Genomic DNA, 20,428 nt, shown 5'->3' with positions numbered 1-20,428 from the left:
CTAGAAAATAAAATAAGAATTAAATTTTAACATTATAGGAAGTCATTATGGTAGTAAACTTCGAAATTTTATATGGTTACATAGTTTTAAAAATGAAGTTTCAACCGGTCCATTTACACTACAAAGAACACGACTTCCGGTTTATCCTCACAAAGTACGAAAAGCTTCCTATAGTACCTGAGAATAGACAGAAAGGGCAAGACGACTGCGACTGGTGATTGGCGAAGTCAGGTGAGGGGCCAACGGTCATGTGACAATTCAAACCTCGTGAAGTTACGCGGTAGCCTCATTGGCTTTGGCGTTACCTGTGTTGTGCCACAGTGAGTACCACACCTGCCTGTGTTTAGATTTTTCGTTGTTTATCTGAATCTCCTGGATACTGTGTGATGCAAAACCGCGAATTACTTGTTTCTTAATTTTTTTTCAATTGACACTGGTGAATTATTGTGCCTTATTAAAAAAAAAAATGATGCAAAGTGTATTCCTAACTTTCGGTCTGATTACAGCAGGTAAGGTCACAATAAGTTTTGTGTTTTATCTGTATTCATAGTATTTTTAGAGTTTAGTTAACATTTAATAAAATCATATACCATCAAAAGAGTGATGATACTGTGATCTTTGTGGATCCACTCTGCTTGTCGTGAAAAGTTTTTTTCAAGAAAAACTTTGTGGTAAAGCTGTATATTCTGCGATGTTATTTTCCTGTTGTATGGGGAAATATTAAATGGGAATAAAAGTTTGTTTATACCCAAAACAGCCATAAGGCAAGTGAATAACCAACGTATATAAAGAAAAATACAAATTTAATCATTATAATGACCTTTCTTAATAATGATCATTGAGTCTGTAGAGTTACATGATCATAATGACAATAAAAGCACACAGTGACTTTATAATAATCAAAATGATGGTGATTACGTGGTTTGAAAAATAATTCAGCACAGAATAACAATAACAAAAAAAAAAAAAAAAACATCGAGGAGGTTAGTAATGGGATATTAAACAATACATTTTATCATGTAAGAATATAGATTATCTTGTGTCTTCTTAATCTTATAGAAACTGAGGTCCCAATTGGGTAACGCACGTGTTTGGGTGCTTACAGCAGAAAGTTGTGTAATTTAAAGAATTTCATACTTCGTTTAAGATAATTAAATCGGACAGTGCACGTATTTTCCCTTCTGATATCACACAAACTTATGGAAATAGTGTATTCTCTGACTTGAATTGTAATCGAAGCGAATTGAGTTCCCAGCGTAAAATTATCGACGCATGATCCAACAATGTTTTCCTCCTAGTTTTGTAGGCATTTAACAGTTATTACTTCTGGGATTGCTTTATAATGCGTGCATAAAACAAAAATGTGTGACTCAGCAGTATGTTTTAAGCTCTGGTTATTTTGTTGCCCTGAATCTGTTGTGTACACAGGTTGCCCCTCAGCCATTGTACTGTGTAAACTTTGAGTGAAGTCATCCAAAATAACTGAAAGCATGACTTATATTATAATTAAGTTTCTCAATATTTAAATATATGCATCTGTTTTGTATTATATTGGAAACGTACTGTAGAATGCAAATCATTTAAAAAATTTTGTGTAGAGTTTATGGAAAAGTTTCCAAACAGTATCAGATGATCTTCATCAGATACTGGAACTTGAAAATAAAATCTTATGCATTAGTCTACAAGTTCTGTTAACTAACTTTGCCATATAAAGAATAGATATAGGGTCTGCCAACTCCCCATATCTGATTCAACAATAAATATTTCTATGTCTTAAATTGCAGAAATGTAATTCGTATATATGTATTGACAACCATTTGAGGGTGTGTGGGCTCAGCACACACTGGAGCTTAGTGATAATGTAAGGAAGGGATGCTCTAGTGTTGCAAAATGGACTTTGCAGGTAATATGGTTGAGCCAGTTCTTTGGGGAGGCACAGATATCACTGGCAATCAATATGATATACTGATATGACAAATATCTTTTTATGAGAATAGTAGCCTTCAAAGATACAGTGCTCTTGATAAAATTAATTTTCATAAATGAGGGTATACAAAGGAAATTGTCAGAGCTTTTTTTTTTTTTTTCTTTGGTAGTTGTTGGCGCATAGGCTTCTGTGGCCATAATGCACCTCCCAAGGTTTTTGCAGTACTTTGATCCAAGCCTGAGGCGGGAATCGAACCCACAACCTTTGGGTTGCCAGACAGGCACTTTACCCACCTGGCTAGCCCGGTCGGCTGTCAGAGCTTGCTGATGATTTGAATGTTGGAAGGATTGTTAATAATTTGAGCCAAGTCATGATACTTCTAAAAGGCTTGGATTAGCTCCATAAGGTTTGAAAAATGACAACTAAAGTTTAGTGCTTCTAAATGTACAGTTATGCATTTGGAGAGCAAAAATGCTGAAGTCACATGTAAGCTAGGGGGAGGGGAGCTAAAAGTGGTTAATATTTAGATCTGGAGGCTGTATCTAATAAAAGACCTAAAACCTCTGGAGAGGGTTCGAAGAAGAAAGGGCAACCAGATAAGTAATTATCACAAAGTCTGGCTAAATTAAAAACAGAATTGGATGGTTATCATGTCAGAGCGGAAATAGTATGAACAGTGTTTTATTTGATATTAAATTATTATTATTATTATTTTTTTTTTTTTTTTTTTTGGCTGGTGCAGAAAAAGTCCATTCCATTTTCTTACATCATTTGGCATTTCTAATACTACCAAATACTAAAATGCTGTTATCAGTAAATTACTACTATTTTTACTTCAATAATGATAAAGCAACAATTGGGTATCAACCCTGCCATTACAGAATTTAACAAGAAATGTGTAATTTCAAGGAAAGTTTAACATTGTTGTTAACAGATTTTTGCTAGGAACATAAAATCATATATAAACTCAGTATTCATAAAGTTTCATTGAATGAGTGTACAGGGTGACAGATATTATCATAAAATTAAAATTGATACAATGTTTTTAAAAAATGCTGGCTTTTTATACTTCAAATGTCAATTTTTATCTCTTCTCACCAGCGTTATTGCATACTTCAGTTTGTATATGGGTTTTCTTAGACAGTATATTCAACTCCAAGGAAGAGGATGCCAATATTATAGCTATTACTCAATTGAATAATAGCTATAATAAGTAGTTTTCTGTGTAGAGAAGTGTATATAATTTTTAAAAAAAATTAAACTGGATTTTTTTTTTTTTTTGTTTTGATATGATTTTGTTAAAACTTTTGGTTTTAACATATTTAAAAAGTTAGAAACTAACATCCAGCTGTTTGAGTCTGGATTGTGGCAGTGGAGAGATATCACAAAAGCTCAGTACCGTCAGCAAAATTATATTATCCACAAACTGCGAATCCAATATGTTATTATTAATTGAAATCCTTCTCAATCACTGAGAAGGCTATCAAATAACAGATATATTACTCAAAGCACACCATGGCAAATCATGGTGTGTTTTTAGTAACATATCTGTTATTTCCTTTGTAAGCAATTAAATATTAATTTTTATAAATGAGATTAACAAGGGTATCCAAAGGAAATTGTCAGAGTTTATGATTTGAATGTGGGAAGGACTGTTAATAATTTGAGCCAAGTCATGATACTTCTAAAAGACTTGGATTAGCTGCATAAGGTTTGAAAAATGGCAACTAAAGTTTAGTGCTTCTAAATGTACGGTTATGCATTTGGAGAGCAAAAATGCTTATTTGTTCACAGATAAAATTAAAATAATTTGGCTCAAAAGAACAAAAACAGTTTTAAATGTTTTAATTTTAAAGAGGTTCAATGGATGTTTAATGAACTGCATTATTTTACCAAAATAACAGCTTTCAAGATGCAGTACTACAGACAAAGTACTATAATATACTCGTTACCTGAGTATGAAAAGTTTATTTGAGGAATCTGGTAACTTTACTTTTCAGCATAGTTCCCTTTGGAGTTAATAGACTCAATGCATTGATTCCAGCTACAAAGAAAGTTTTCTCTCTGGCCTACAGGAATACATCCACTGTAGCAATGATGTCATTGTCGGTGGGAAAATAGATGCCAGACAGGTATGGTTTCAAGTCAGGAAATAGGAGAGAGTCTGATGGTGCTCAATCTGGTGAATACAAGGGATGATACAGGATTTCAAAGTCACACTCATGAGGTGTAGCCACCATGGCACTGACAGACTTGTGAGCAGGTGCATTGTTCTGGGGGAACAGGACTCTTTTGCTGAATTTTCCCTCAGCATTTGTCTTTAATGTTTTCACACAAATATTTCACAAGGTCTACATAACATGCTCCTGTGACTGGCCTTTCTGAAGGTAATCCACTAGCAACACTATCAGCATCCCAAAAAACCGATACCATCACCTTTCCAGCAGAAAGAATCCATTTAGTATTAGCAAATGATGCAAAAGCTTATAAAGCATCAACCAAATAAAAAAACATTCCATCCCTTCCAATAATAGTTTGTCTAATTATTTATGCAGTAATAGTTTGGACACAGCATCGGTTTGTTAAGGGGAAGTCTTACCAATTTGATTGGATACCACGATGTGGTCACAAAGGAACTGGATGCAAAAAATAATTTTGATATCATATATTTGGATTTCAGGAAAGCTTTTGATACTGTTGCATATGGAAGACTGCTGTACAAATTGGAGTGATATGGCATTAAGGGCAAGTTGCTGCAATGGATAAAGGGATGATTGAGTGAGAGACAGCAGAGAGTGGTAATAAATGGATACTGCTCTATGTGGACTAATGTTATTAGTGGAGTCCCCCAGGGTTTGATGCTGGGCCCATTGTCGTTTTGTGTATTTATTAATGATATCAATGAAGGTATATCAGGCTTAATGTCCAAGTTTGCAGATGATACAAAGGTTGGCAGGGTTGTTAATGATAGTAAAGACAGTGTGCTATTGCAACAGGATCTAGAAAAGTTAGGCAGATGGGTTGAGAAGTGGCAATTGAAGTTTAATATTGATAAATGAAAAGTACTGCATATGGGTAGCAGTAACTAAATATAAATGTACCAACTGTGTGGTACTACACTCAGGGAGATGGAGAATGAAAAAGATCCAGAGTTAAATGTGCAGTCGGATATGAAGGTCTCTGAGCAGTGCAGATGGGCTGCCAGAGCAGGTCATGGAGTGTTGTCAATGATATATAGGAATTTTGCTAGCAGAGACAAGGAGGTGATTATACCTTTATATAAGGCAATGGTCAAGCCACATTTTGCATACAGGTCTGGAGGCCTCATTTTAGAAAGGATGTAGAGTTGCTAGAACGATACAGAGAAGGACAACAAGGTTGGTGAGAGGAACAAAGGGGTTCTCTTAGAGGCTTAAATTCTGCAAGTTGCATCATCTGGAGACTAGGCACCTGTGAGGTGATTTGACTGAGGTGTACAAGGCCTTGAATGGTTTGAGCAGGCTCTATGCTGATGAGATACTTCTGCTTGTTCAGATTAAGAACCTGAGGGAGCACAGATTCAAATTGAGGGAAGACAGTTGTAGAACAGATGTCCAGAAGTTTGCCTTTAGCCAGCAGGTAGTTGATTGCTGGAACAGACTTCCATCTGTTGTTGTGGAAGTTGATAGCTTAAATAAATTTAACGCTGAAGTAGACAAACAATTGGTGTGACCGGATGGGTGAAATGGGAAGGGTTTTTTTTTTGGCTGATGCTGTATAAGCTTGCTTTTTTTGCATCATATGCCTCAACTAATGCTAATGCTACTATATTAGCTACTTTAAAAATACACAAGGTTGTTAGATTGTACTATCAAATTTTTCACATATTTATATGAAATATGCTAGTTGCAGAATTACCATGATATTTTTTTTATAAAGCACCTTTGATAAGTAGATACATAAAAATTTTAAGCAAACTTACAAACTAAATCAAGCAAGTAATTAATGTGGTTTCTGGCACATTATTATTATTAGCCATATGGTACAAGGAAGCCTGAGGCTTATTCTGTACCAGAGGAAAAAACTTTGAATTACCCTGAGAGAGAAGGGAAGAATGATGATGTCCAGCTCAGGACCCTGGGTGTGTCAAGCCCATACTCACCAGATATGAACCTCTTGGGATAATTAAGTATTCTTCATAAAATTTATTTTTATTTTATGTGGGATGAACGATTTATTGACCCATGCTTTAAACCAGGGGTGGGCAACCTTTATAAATGGCAGGCCAAATAAAATGTGTGCGATCTACACATGGGCCAAAATTTTTTTTTTAGCTTTCCACAATTTTTAGGATTATTAAAATGGTGTGTATAATGAAAAAAAATGTCATAAAAGTTTTATGTTATTTAGTGTAATATGTATACACACATATAATTAATTTTATTAATAAGAAAAACAAAATAGAAATTCAAGATAAAATTACAAAAATACAATTATAGTAACAAAATACAAATACAATGCCAGTAACAAAAATTGCAATATTTTATTTTTATAATATTTCATAAGAGATTTGACAGTTTATTTTTATCAGTGAATTGATATTTGTCATAGCAGTATGCAGAGTATTTTCTAAATTTAAATCAGAAATTCCATTAATTCAAAAAATATATATAATAAGGGACAGGTTGTTTATTATATATATTTTGAAAATGACAGTGGGCCAGATTACACACATTTGCAGGCTGGCTGGAGGTTGCCCACCACTGCTTTGAACTATGGTGTGTCATAAAAAAATTTTGATCATTTGCTTTTACTACCCACCCTCCCAAATAATATCTACATCATAGGCTCTGAAAAGGCAGCAAATCTAGTCTATATGCTGCCACAAAAAATGCATCATTTATTACTAACTGTGGGTAAACTCTTCTTGATAGATGGGGCTGTACTGAGTATAAAAAGAAACTTCCCCTCTCCACCTGCCACTAAGTTTTATAACTGATTGTGGCTTCCAAATGTAGAATTAGTGGAAAGCAATTTCCTTGAAAGAGAAATCAAATATTGTATCTGCCCGTTTTGTAATGTTTGTTTTTCTAATAGGATGAGTAATTAAAAAGTTAGATTAAAATTCTTGCATCAACTTTGAATTGCTGACTGCATACTATCTGACTTCAGAGATAATACGCATCATTTCCTTCCCTACAATGTCTCAGTTTTTGTAAAATTATAAATAATATATATATATATATACTTCCTATAAATAGTGTTATAATTTTCTACAAATACAGGTTGAGTAAAAATTATGTATAAATATGGTGTATGTCAGAAAGTTTATTGAATAAACATGAAAGAAAAAAAGTTTCAAATACATATAAATGAGATTTGTAGAAGAATAGAAATTTACCTCAATATGATAGGTAGAACACTTCTGTATGATACTCTCAAAAAATTAAAATGGATAAAAGATTAACACAAAATGATTACAGTAAAAAAATCGATTGAAAACAATTATTAAATAAAAATTCAAAAAAACAATTAAAAAATTAATAAAAAAGTTAATTTTATTAATTTAATAAAAGTTAATTAATATTGTGTTCGTTTTCATCGACCACAGTTGCACTACTAGAAGTACTTTGCTTCTCATTTTAAAATTCCTTTTTTCAACTACAAATCCATGGTTACATATTTTAATACTGTAATAATATTTCAAAATACTAATAATTATCAAAAAAAAAAAAAAAAAATACAAGGCAGTGAGATTACTTATGATATCGGTTCGCTTCCTCCAACACGTGTACTCCAGACTAAATTGCATATGAATGGCATACTAGATCACCATATTGCTACTTTTTTTTTTAAGTGTCATTACCTCTACGCATACTTCTCTCTATGCAAAGCCTGCCAAAATAAAGTGTTCCGCAGTCTATTTGATTATTAGTCTATGCCAGTATATTAACAACCAAAAAAAAAATGTTAAATATTATATTGATACAAAAGTAGTGTACACTACAAATATGCAAAATTTATTTATTTTTTATTATTAATTACGATTTTTCGTGGAACACTTGTTTCACAGAACACTAGTATTCTGTGGAACACAGTTTGAGAAACGCTGGTATATAAGGAGGTGTCCCTCGTAGGTCAGTTCTAAGCCTCTCTTTCTTATCTTCCTTAATGATATTGATGAAGGACTGCAAGAGAAGTTGGCAAAAATTTTCTGATGTTTAAAGGTAAGGAGGGTGGTTAATGACCAGAACCACACCATTTTACTTCAAAATGATTTTTATGTTACACAAATTCTCTGAAAAATGTCAATTGTTTCTATATGTAAGGTTTTTCACCTAGGGAACAGAAATCCAGGAGTTACTTGAAAGCTAGAGGAGTGCAGTTAAAAGTGGTCCAGGGGAAAAAAAAGATTTAGGGATTACGATTCAGTTATACGTGAGATTTTTCATGCAGAGTAAACAGGCAGCTAGGAAGGTACATGGTGTCCTGTCTGACATATAGGACCTTCACAAGTAAAGAAAAGTGCTTCTAAATGTAAAAAATTATAAAGATATTTATAATTTTTAAATTAATATACAAAAGAAAATATAAAGGACAAAGATATTATCCCTTTGTATAAGACGATGATGACATCACATTTACAATACTGTGTTTGGAAGCCACATTTGAAGAAAGATATAAATCTTCTACAAAGGGTTCAGCAAACAGCAATCAAATTAGTAAGGTGTGCTAATCAATGTCCATATGAAGAATGACTTAGATGTCTCTAGTTGCAGTGTCCATCCTGAATGACTTTGGTGATTCTAGTTATCATTAGCAAAGGCACATGATGCAAGAAAGCAAGCTTATATAGCATCAACAAAAAAAAAAAACCTTATTTCACCCATCCACTCGCTCCAAATATTTGTCAAGTTCTGCCTTGAATCTATTTAAGCTGTCAACTTCTATAACGACAGATGGAAGTTTGTTCCAGCAATCAACCACCCGCTGGCTAAAGGCAAACTTCCGCACATCTATCCTACAACTGTCTTTACTCAACGTGAATTTATGCCCTCTCAGGTGATTATTCTGAGCAAGTGGAAGAATCCCATCAGCATTGAGCATGCTCAAACCATTCAAGGCTTTATACACCTCAATCAGATCACCTCGCAGGTGCCTAGTCTCCAGACACCGTAATTTGCAAAACTTAAGCCTTTCTTTGTAAGAGCAACCCTTTGTTCCATTCACTAATCTTGTTGCCCTTCTCTGTACTCGTTCAAACAGCTCTACATCCTTCTTAAAATGAGGCCTCCAGACCTGTATACAGTACTCAAGGTGTGGGCTGACCATTGCCTTATACAAGGGGATAATCACTTCCTTATCCCTGCTAGAAAAATTCCTGTATATCATTGACAAGACACCATGAGCACTTGCAGACAGTCTGCACTGCTCAGAAAACTTCATATCTGCCTGCACAATTACCCCCAGGTCCTTTTCATTCTCTACCACTGTCAATGTGGTACCATAGAGTTGATACGTTACTCTGGGATTACTGCTTCCCATATGTAGTACTTTACATTTGTCAATGTTAAACTTCATTTGCCACCTCTCAGCCCATCTGCTCAACTTTTCTAGATCCTATTGCAGCAGTGTACTGTCATTAGTGTCATTAACAACCCTGCCAACCTTCATATCGTCTGCAAACTTGGACATTAAGCCTGATATACCATCATAAAGTCCCAAAGGGAATCGATAAAATGAATGAGGGAGGTATATTTTCGCTGGCAGGAGAAAGAAGAACCAGGGAACACAAATACTGTACAAAATTTTGAAGAGTAACAGGAGGCTGGAATTCATGAAACTTACATTTAGACAGTGTGTTGTAGATCACTGGAATCAACAGTTTGGTAAAGTTCAAAGTGTAATTGGATAGGTACTTTTTGGTGGAAGGTATGAACAATAGTGTATTTTTTTGACAGGTGCAGATTTCCTTGCAATAATTTAGCCATTATAATGCTAATGCAGTGGTGCACATGTCATTTGTAATTTTTTCTACTTTGTGTGTGGTATCCTTCAGGTATCCCCAGAAAAACATCTAGGGGAGTCAATTTTAGAAACTCTTGGGGGGGGGGTCCCTAAGGGCTTCCAAAATTAACATAACAAAACCTTATTGAAAATATTATTATTTATGTTTGCTTTAAAATTCAGATTGGTAATTCCATACACAAAATATTACTATTTAAATAGTTTATAATTCTGACATAGCCGAGTGGTCAGGAGCGACAGTGCAGTAGCGTACACTCTGAGTGAACCGGGGTTCAAGCCTGTGACTGCTAAATATGATTAATGTTTGTATTGATAATTGATGCACTTACACTTCAGTTAACTATTTCACAACCTGCGGCTTATAGCCCTAAAGTGCTCTAATGATCTTTGTATTGACAATTTATTGTAAACTCCACTGACCTGGTGGTCATGCTGGGTATAAACAAGAACATTTTTTTTTTTTTTATTACAGCAGATTGCTTTTTATAAAGTAACCTGTTGTGATAGAATTACTGTAATATTAATTCAGTTAAGATAACTAGTACTGGGCATTGATATTTTACTGTTAGTATCATAGTTCTTTGTTTAAAATTGTAGTGTAGTAGGATATTTTTAAAAGGACTTTGTTATATTATAAATAGTGTTTTATTATAGTTATGAACCTTGAGGGAATTTCTGCTGATGATCTTCCTGTGAGTCATTGAGTCATGGCTTTATTACTTGTTGATTGTGGCATATATTTGGATCTATCTCTAGAAAGATGTAATAGTGTCAGAGATACTGTGTGTGTTAGAAAAAAGAAGTGAAAATTTGTTTATGTATGATTGGGTACCAGAGAAAAAGAATTGATGTCCAAGAGATAGAATTAATGTAGGAGACTCATCATGTACTCAGAGATCCAACACAGTAGTATCTACTTCCACACACTTGTCTACAAGGATGAATCTTCAGAGGCAGATATATGCTGGTTCCACGAGAGATTGTAATTTTGGATGGCTTGGTTTGGAAACATGGAATATATTGTGTAACAGAACCAACATATATCTGCCAGGGGCTGAAGTTTTGATATTGTATCAAAGTTATCACTTATAAAGTGCACAATAGGTGGTGCCATTATGCAAATAAGTACTAATATTACTAAACATAGGCAATCTTAGATCTTACTTCATAATTATGAGGTAATGTTGAAATAAAGCCATAAGTTAGGACACTCAACACAGCAATTTTTTCCAGGAATGATAGGTGGGAGTATATAGGTCTGGTCGTGTCAGTTTGGAAAGATTGTGCAAAACTCATGAGGTAGAATATTTTAACCGTGTCCTTCCTGTGTGGAAGCAAAAAATTCATTATGAATATGATGAAAATTTATGCAGGCAAATAGTGCCGATGAGCAGATATGAATATTATATGTATTATACACTACACAGCACTGAATTAGAAGGGATGTTTTGGAAGGTACATGCATCTTGCTGAGACTAACCTTGTCTTTTCTGTGGCCCACACTTTCAGAGGGTGATTACTTAATATTTGTGAAATATTAAGTAATCACAAAAGTGTGCATTTTTCCCAAAGTTGATATTTAGAGAAAAATTATGTGGAAGTGATTAGAGCAGCCACCTTTTCAGCATCAAATAACTCGTTATCACTGTTATATGAGCAGCCAGTAAGGCATGTCTAGCATTTGGAGAAAATACAGTCAGTCAATGTACAGGCCAAAAATGGTTCAAATTTAATCAGGTAATGAGTCACTTGATGACTCACTCTGTGAGGGTTGGCTTAACCCCTACTGATGATGATAAATCAAAACGCTGCCACTGGATCACACTGAAGTCAAAATACCAGGTGTTGCAGAAAGATTCAATGTGAGGGATAAAACCATCTTGCACTGACTGGGAAAGGCGTACAAACTGAGAAATGGGTTCTATTTAAATTCACAGCTGACAACAAACCCCAGAGACTATCAGATTGCTTGTAATTACTTTAACTTTACAATAATGAACAGTTTTTGGTTCATTATTTTATAATATTAAGTACTAATATTTGCAATGCAATACTTTCACTGCATTTTTTATTGTACGCAACTGGTTGTTGACATTCAATAAAAAATCCCTTATTTCAGTAATACCAAACACATCCTATGAACCTATGCTACACACATGCACACATTGAAGTTTCTACTTCTTGAGCAAAAGATGAAAATCTTGCAGTGTGTCTGGTAGAATATAGCTGGTATCATCTATTATAAACTTTTACCATCCGGCCAAATGATTGCAGGATATATAAAGGGTTTTTGTTCATTTTGCTACATAATATGTAACATATTATGTTTTAATTTTATCCTAAAAATTTACATTTTTTGGCCACCTGATAAAACAGAATAAAAATATACAGGATTTAGTTTAGTGGAATCTCCCATTGGCAATTCTACTGTAAGCAGTCAAAGGGAGCAGATATGTTTTAAGTTGGTTCTGGAAGACTGACTTTTGAATACCCTATGGAAGGTATTCAAAGGTCAGTCTAGTAGACAAAAACCAAGTCAACCACCAATTCTCTTCTTTGCACTCAGTGCAAGGAGTGTACTAATCTCATATTAAAACTTGGTGCATTGGTGATACTAGAAGAATCTCAGTTACTGAAGAAACAGGTGCTTGCCCTAGAAACAAATGTAACTCAAGTATCTTATGATCTGCCAAGTGAATACTGCTCTGGTTGAAGGAGATTAAGTTTATTGGGAGACACTATTGTCAGGGAAATGGCTAAAATTTGTTACACCTGGCAAACACACCAGGGTTGTTTGCCAGGAGCAACAATTAATGATGTTACCAACAGATTGTCAGATTTAAGGGGAGGAGGTAAAGAGAGCATTATTATTCACATGGGGACTAGCAATATTAAATTAACATTATCTGACCATTTGTTGGATAAATATAGGACCATACTGAAAAAAATGTCATTAGTTTGGCTATAATGTGTATGTATCTGCAATTCTGTCCAGATACAATAGGAGGGATTATATGCTGAACCTTGTGGGAATCTGCAAGGCTCTGGGGGGGGATTTTTTTTTTTTATCAGTGTGCCCTGCACTTGTAGGTAGAAGGGTAATATATTTATCTGATGATATGAGTCAAAGTAATACTTCCACACATCTTAAGAATTCTTGTTTGTTACCACAACAGCTGATGTTGACAAGATGTTTTGAGAGTGCCAATTTCAAATGAACAGGAAGATAAAGCTATAAAAACAAACCTAAATAACTTCAAGGGAATGTAAGGGTAAAGTATAAAATAATATTTAGTCTTAACTGTGTTTACAGTAATGTCAGGAGTGTTGTTATTAAAATGGGTGAATTCCAACTCCTGGTTAGGACAACTAATGCTTACATAACAGGGCTAACAGAAATGTGGTGTCACCCAGCAATTGGTGATGATGAATTTCACTATGGTGTGTATAATGTATTTAGGAAGGATAGGGGTAGATAGAAGGGGTGGAGTAATCATGCTCCTTATCAAAAGCAGCCTGAGAACAAAAAGAGCTTTTGCTGAGTCAGAATAGAATTTGTGTGGTGTTAGTTGGAAGCAAACATAATGTGTGGGAGTAATCTACAGGCCACAGCAGTGCAAAAAGTATGACAAAAGTCTCTATAAGCAGGTGGAATGGGCAAGCAAGTGTGAATGCCTTATTACGGGCAACTTCAATCTGCTCCTAATTGATTAGAATAAACGGGAGGGAAACTCACCATGGTGAATAAAATTTTTAAATAACCTGCATAATTGACACTTGTACCAGTATGTTAGATAAAATATTGGAGGTAAGAATATTCTAGACCTTATTACTCAAATCATATGAAATCATAGGACTTAGATTATAGAAACCATTGAAATGTAGTAAATAGAAATATGTTGCAGTAATTAGAGGTAAAGGTACAGGTTTTAATTTCATAAAAGGGGCTATAACAGTTTAAGGTGATACATAGTATTTATCAGTTGAGCAGATTGTGAAGAGAATGTGAACACATTATAATTATGGAATAACTTAAACCTATCAGCAGTCACTGGTAAATGTGTAATTCCTGTGTGTGTGTGTGTGTGTGTGTGGGAGAAAATTTTTAAAATCTCCCTTTAGACCTGTTGGCGAGTGAATTCATATTTAAAAACCATGCCCTTCAGCCTATGCTTTGATCCAAGGGAAACACGTCAATAACAGTAGTGCTCGCTGCATGAAAAGTGAAGTGAATGTGTGTAAACAGTTTGATTCCAAATGAAGCATCAATGCCATGAAGCCAGAGAGCATTAGCAATTGGAGGAAAGTACATGGCAGTAAAGCCATTCTGCTATCAATAACTCTTCATAACATATGTCATTCAACACATGCATATAATTAGGGCCCATTGTTATTTTCAATATTTATCAATGATATTGATGAAGGTATATCACGCTTAATGTCTAAGTTTGCAGATGATACAAAGGTTGGCAGGATTGTCAACGACAGTCATCAGGGTGAGCTACTGCAACAAGATCTAGGAAAATTGGATTGATAGGCTGAGAAATAGCAATTGAATTTTAACATTGACAAATGCAAAGTACTGTATATGGGTAGCAGTAACCTCAGAGTAATGAACTGTATGGTACTAAACTCAGGATGGTGGAGAATGAAAAAGACCTGGGGATAATTGTGCAGTCAGACATGAAATTCTCTGAGCAGTGCAGACATGCTGCCAGGGCAGCTCATGGGGTTTTGTCAGTGAAATACAGCAACTTTGCTAGCAGGGATAAGGAAGTGATTATCCCTTTATATAATGCCATGGTTAGGCTGCATATTGAATACTGTATACAGGTCTGGAAGCCTCACTTTAGAAAGGATGTAGATCTGCTGGAACAGGTACAGACAAGGGCAACCAGATTGGTGAAGGGACAAAAGGGGGGTCTTACCAATACAGGCTTCAGTTTTGCAAATTGCAGCATCTCAAGACCAGGCATCTGCGGAAAGATCTGATTGAGGTGTTTAAAGCCTTGAATGGATTGAGTAAGCTGAATGTTAATGATATTCTTTCACTTGTTGAGACTACACTTATAAGGGGGTATAAATTAAAGTTGAGGAAGGATTGTTGCAGGACAGATGTGTGGAAGTTTTGCCTTCAGCCAGCAGGTGGTTGATTGTTGGAACAGGCTTCTATCTGTTGTTGTGGAAGTGGATGGATTGAATAAATTCAGTGGAAACCTAGAAAAATTCTTGGAGGGTATGGATGGGTGAATTGTGTTTTATTTTTTCCTTATTTTTGGCTGATCCTATATAAGCTTGCTTTCTTGCATCATTTGCCATTACTACTACTATTAACTATGCATGGTTAATAGTGTTAAAGCAATAATAACTGAAGCCATGAATGCACATTAAGAAAATATAGCATGAAGAGGATGCAAGACAGATGGATATGGAACTGGTCAGTCTAATAGAGCAGTGCTACTCAAAGTGTGGGATGTGGACCAGTGCTGGTCCTTGACAATTTGTATTTTACAAAAGTATCTCTCCGCAACAGGCTGGAAATAAAAGAAACTAGTCCTTCACCACAGATAGTTTGAGAAGCACTGTGATAGAGTACAAAAAGATAGAATGGGAAAGTTACAAAGGGATGAAAAGTACTGAAGCTACAAATTTATCTGTAATAATAACACAGAAAAGGTTAAGACAGGCAAGGCTGAGTATGGGGAAGCACTGGCTAAGAGAGCAAAATATGGGGACAAGGAGTTATTCATATATGTGAATTCAAAGAAGAAAATTAATCAGATTGGATCCTTGAGTACAGGGTGTGGGAAATATTAGATAACCCAGCTGATGAAATGAATAAGTACTTTGCATCGATCTTTACTGACAAAAGACTCTTCATGGTGAGGAGAGGCAGGATGAGTGAAACTTGAAAGCTTGACATATCAGATTGTTTATTAGAAAAACTACTATTATTAAAGGCAAGTAAGGCTCCTTGAGTTGATGGCATATAACCCAGTAATTTTAAGGGAAACAGCAGAACATGTATTGAGCCATTGAGGTTAATTATGAGGGCATTATTGCCTCAGGAGAAATTCCTTTGGATTGGAGAAGTGTCAACTTATTGCTAATGCATAGAGGTGGATCTAAGAGTGAAGTCAGTAATTACAAACTAGTTAGTCTGACTTCATCATGTTTAAATAACCTAGTAAGCTATTTTGATGCAGTTACTCATGAACTGTATGTAGAAAACAATTTTGGCATAATTTATATGGGTTTTATTAAAGCATTTGACTCAGTCCCTCTTGAGAGGTTACTATATAAGCTGGAACATGTTGGGATTACTGGAAAGATTCTAAGATGGATTGCTGGGTTGTGATCAATGGATATTCTTCAGATTGGTATAACATCAGAAGTGAGATACCCCAAAGAGCAGTTCTTGGACCACTGTTGTTTCTGATTTTCATAAGATTGGGTGAGTTATTAATGATCAGTGCCAAGCCATGCTCCTTCACAATTACTTTAACAGGTTTTAACAATGGTCAGAAAAATGGCAGCTATGTTTTAATGTAGCAAAATGGAAAGTCTTGCACTTGAGGAATAACAATCCAAAAATAAGTTGTACACTTGGTGAGAATGAATTAAAAACAGAGGAAGAAAGCGATTTGGGAGTTATGATATAGGCACAATGTTCTCTGAGCAGGAGAGCCCATGGTGTCCTATTGATGGTTTATTGAACGGTAGCCTGTAGAGATGAGGTCATAATCCCACTGTATGAGGCAATTGTAAGGCCACATTTGGATTACTGTGTCCAAGTATGGAAACTTCATCTGAGAACAGACATTTTGTTCTGAGATGAAGAAGATTTTGAATTGTATGAGCTGGAAGATTTTGATTGTATGAGCTGCAGAACTTGTCAACCAGGCACCTTAGAGGAGACCTGATCGAGATTTATAAGGCAGAGGGGTTGTAAAATGAATGAAGGTGGAATTTTCATGTTATTAAGGAGGTAGTTGAGGTTGACAATTTGAAAAATTCAAACATCAACTGGATAGGATAGTTATTTATATGAGGAGTGAAGTGCATAAGTTGGTGATTTTCTTATCTACTTTTTTTAATTAAAAAAAATTCTTTTTTTTTTTTTGGCCTGTGCAGCTTTCTTGCACTATATCAGGAGCCATATAGCGTCTCACAATGAAAAACCATAAGTCTGTACTGAGGAGCTGAAATCCTACATTGCAGTAACCTCAATCACAAATTACCAAACTAAGAATTTTGATTGTATGAGCTGCAGAACTTGTCAACCAGAGAGTGTCCACTTGGTGAAAATTCCAAATTAGAACTACTATATTATGGATGAGCAAAAATAATAAAATAAAATATTTGATTTTGTTTTACTGGATTTCTTTCACAAATTTCACATCCCCCAAAAGTGCAAGTTGCAGTGGAGATGAGATGTTTCAACAAGTTTTTTTTTGCACTGTCATAGTACCTACCAAAATATTCCTTCTTGTCTGCAGTATTAAAGTGCATAATACGTACAATTAGAATCCTTGTATATATTTCCCTTTGCATTCATATTTTTATAAAATGTAAATATATTATCATAGGGGACTTTAATTTTCCACAGATAGAGTGGAACTTGAACTTTGCAAGTTAGTTGTTTTCTTGGACAGTAGCAGTATTTTGACTCAATTAGCTGATTGTTTCTTTTATCAACATTGAGGTGTCACAAAGTGGAAGATTATTCTCCAACAACTCATGTTTACTGAAGATTCAGTTGATATTCAGAAATTTAGTATCCATTATCAGGCAGTGATCACAATGTATTAATGCAGGAAACATCTAAAGAAATAGCTATGGTAAAGGGAAGGGTTTTCACTTTTGCAAGGAAATTATACTAGACTTATTTCAGTTTTATTTATTGGAAATAGTTGGTGAATAAATACCATATGAGAACTCTTTGGAAAATTAATTTTAGAAGTAGCTTATCTTTTAATACCTTTAAATCATTATTGTTCTAAACCAAAGTGTACAATGACTACCTGAAGAAATTAACAGAAAGGAGGGCTGTATGTGGTGAATATTAGAGTTACCAGCTATTTGGGTTTTAGCACATTCTGTTCGGATTCTCTTATTTTCCAGCCCATAGAATGGTACAGAAAAATAAAGTTTGCATACCTTTTTTGAGGTGAATGTGATATTAGTATATATTATTATATGCTTTTTTTAGAATGTGTAACCCACAAAACTGTTTAATGCTTGTAATCATGTATTACAATTTTTTACTGTTATGGTCCTAAACTGGAAATTAAATTCTACATAATTATTACAAAATCAGTCTTTGTAATAATATTTTTCTTAATAAGTGGCATTTAATAAGCAGGCACAGCCTGAATTCATATGATGCATGCTGGGAGTATATACACCTATGAGCCAAGACATTATTATTATTATTAGCCATATGGTACAAGGAAGCCTGAGGCTTATGCTGCACCAGTAAAAAAAAAAATTCCCGCATTACCCTGAGAGAGAGAGAGAGAAGTAGAAGGGAATCACCAAGAAAGCAAGAAAGAGAAGAATGATGATATCCAGCTCAGGACCCATGGGTTTGCCAAGCCCATACTCACTAGATGTGAGCACATTATGACCACCTGCCTAGTATGATGTTGGTCCTCCATGTGCAGCCAAATCAGCTCGTACCTGGCGAGGCATGGACGCTACAAGATTTCTAAATGTGTCTTGTGGTATCTGGTACCAACACGTAACCAGCAGATCCTTTAACTCTTGTAAGGTCCGTGATTGACACACCGCAGATCAGAGTTGCTGTTCCAACACAAACCACAGATGATTGATGGGACATAATTATTGCTAAGGGTTTGCTTACCTCCTTTGCTGCTTCTCTTAGTATAATTGGATAGATCCCAAGCACCTTTTTTATGTTAATCTTCAACAATTTCTCTTCAGCTTTCCTCTTATTTATCACAAAATCATTTATCTCCCTGTTAGATTTTGATGAACTTCTGGCATTACCCTCCCTAAAGAACTCCTCATGTGTGAACACAGATATATAGATGCAAAATACCTATTCAGTTTGTTAGCAACCTAACAAACTGAATAGTTTGTTTGTGAGCAGGATCATTAACAATTAATCCATAAGCATCGAGTGGACCAATATAATGTTATTCAACCCCTTCCTCCAACTGTTAATATTAAATAAAGAAATCTTTGTTGCTTTCCTTGTCATTCTTTGCTAGAGACTTCACATAATCTGGCTTACTTTGCCTAACCTCCTTTTATAATATTACCTACTATAATATTAGAGCACAAGGAATTAGATTTATCTAGCAATATTAGAGGATGCAGAAGGATATATTGCAAAATCCCTGCCTGTTATAATGGGTGCATACTCAAGATTAGTTGGTATTCTATAGAGAGAGATTATAGATTTGTCAATTACGATTGAGACCACATACCTACTTTGAAGCTTTTTGAAAGAATTCAGTAAATTAAATTAATAGCGATGTTTTCATTTGCAGGTGCACAAACTAGAGGACACTTTCTTAAAACTAAGGAAAGACAGGGTTATATTGATCAGATACTGTATAAGAATTCGAAAACAGGCCTTGCACATCTAGTTGCATTATATCATCAAAGTTTCTTGCGACGAGTCGGTCGTTGCAAGAAACTTTGATGACAGATATAAGAAACTGTTCTTTTAGCTAAAGAGTCACAATTTGTAATGTAATGCTGTAGAACTATGCTGATGGCATTCTTTCTCACACTCAGACTACACTCACATGGGGGGGGGGGGGATTATAAATTCAAATTGAGGAAGGATGGTTACAGGATATTAGTATTAGTAATGGCCACATGGTACAAGGAAGCCTATGGCTTATGCTGCACCGCCAAAAAAAAAAAAAAAAGGAATAAAATAATAAGAAACTAGTAAATGTTCAATAAATCATTGATAGGACACCATGGGCCTTCCTTGCAACCTGTCTAGAATGCTCAGAGAACTTCATGTCTGACTGTATCGTAACACCCACGTCCCTTTCCTCCACTACTGGCTTTAGTTCAATTTCACCAAGTGTATAAGTTATTTTGGGATTACTGTTTCCCCCAGGTGTAATACTTTACACTTTGTTGGATTAAAGCATAGCTGCCATTTTCTGACTATCCCTTAAGTCTGTCAAGGTCACTCTGTTTGGCAGTGATCATTAACTACTCTACCAATCTTTACATCATAAGGTTCCGTAAATGCCAATGGATACCTGGCTATATTGGAAAGCAAATTGCTGCCAACCATTAGAGACCATTTCAACCTGCCAAGTAATTGCATCTTTCAGGATGACTGTGCTCCTTGTCATCAGGCGAAAAGTGTAAGTAGGCACTTCTGTAGTTACTTTAGCTTCATTTCTGCATTAGAGGTTCAACAGTAATGTGTTTACATTTGTTACAGGTGAGAAAATGGTTGGAAGAACGACAGTCCATTATCACTGTTAGCTGGCCAGA

The 20,428-nt window shown here is 35.1% G+C and overlaps 1 protein-coding gene across 1 annotated transcript in view; it reads left to right on the top strand.

Moving 5' to 3' along the window:
• Positions 1-305: 305 nt before the first annotated feature.
• Lac (septate junction protein lachesin) overlaps positions 306-20,428 on the top strand; it is a 94,360-nt gene continuing 74,237 nt past the window's right edge. The window contains exon 1 of the mRNA XM_090384414.1: positions 306-509. Coding sequence (XP_090240540.1) covers positions 467-509 — 43 coding nt within the window. The 5' untranslated portion in view covers positions 306-466. The remainder of the gene's footprint in view (positions 510-20,428) is intronic.

The sequence above is a fragment of the Mastigoproctus giganteus genome, chromosome 11, assembly GCF_048544385.1.
Source record: "Mastigoproctus giganteus isolate SK-2022 chromosome 11, ASM4854438v1, whole genome shotgun sequence".
Classification (NCBI taxonomy): domain Eukaryota; kingdom Metazoa; phylum Arthropoda; class Arachnida; order Uropygi; family Thelyphonidae; genus Mastigoproctus; species Mastigoproctus giganteus.
The sequence above is the reverse complement of the archived record's forward strand: the minus strand, read 5'-3'. Positions and strand labels throughout refer to the sequence as shown.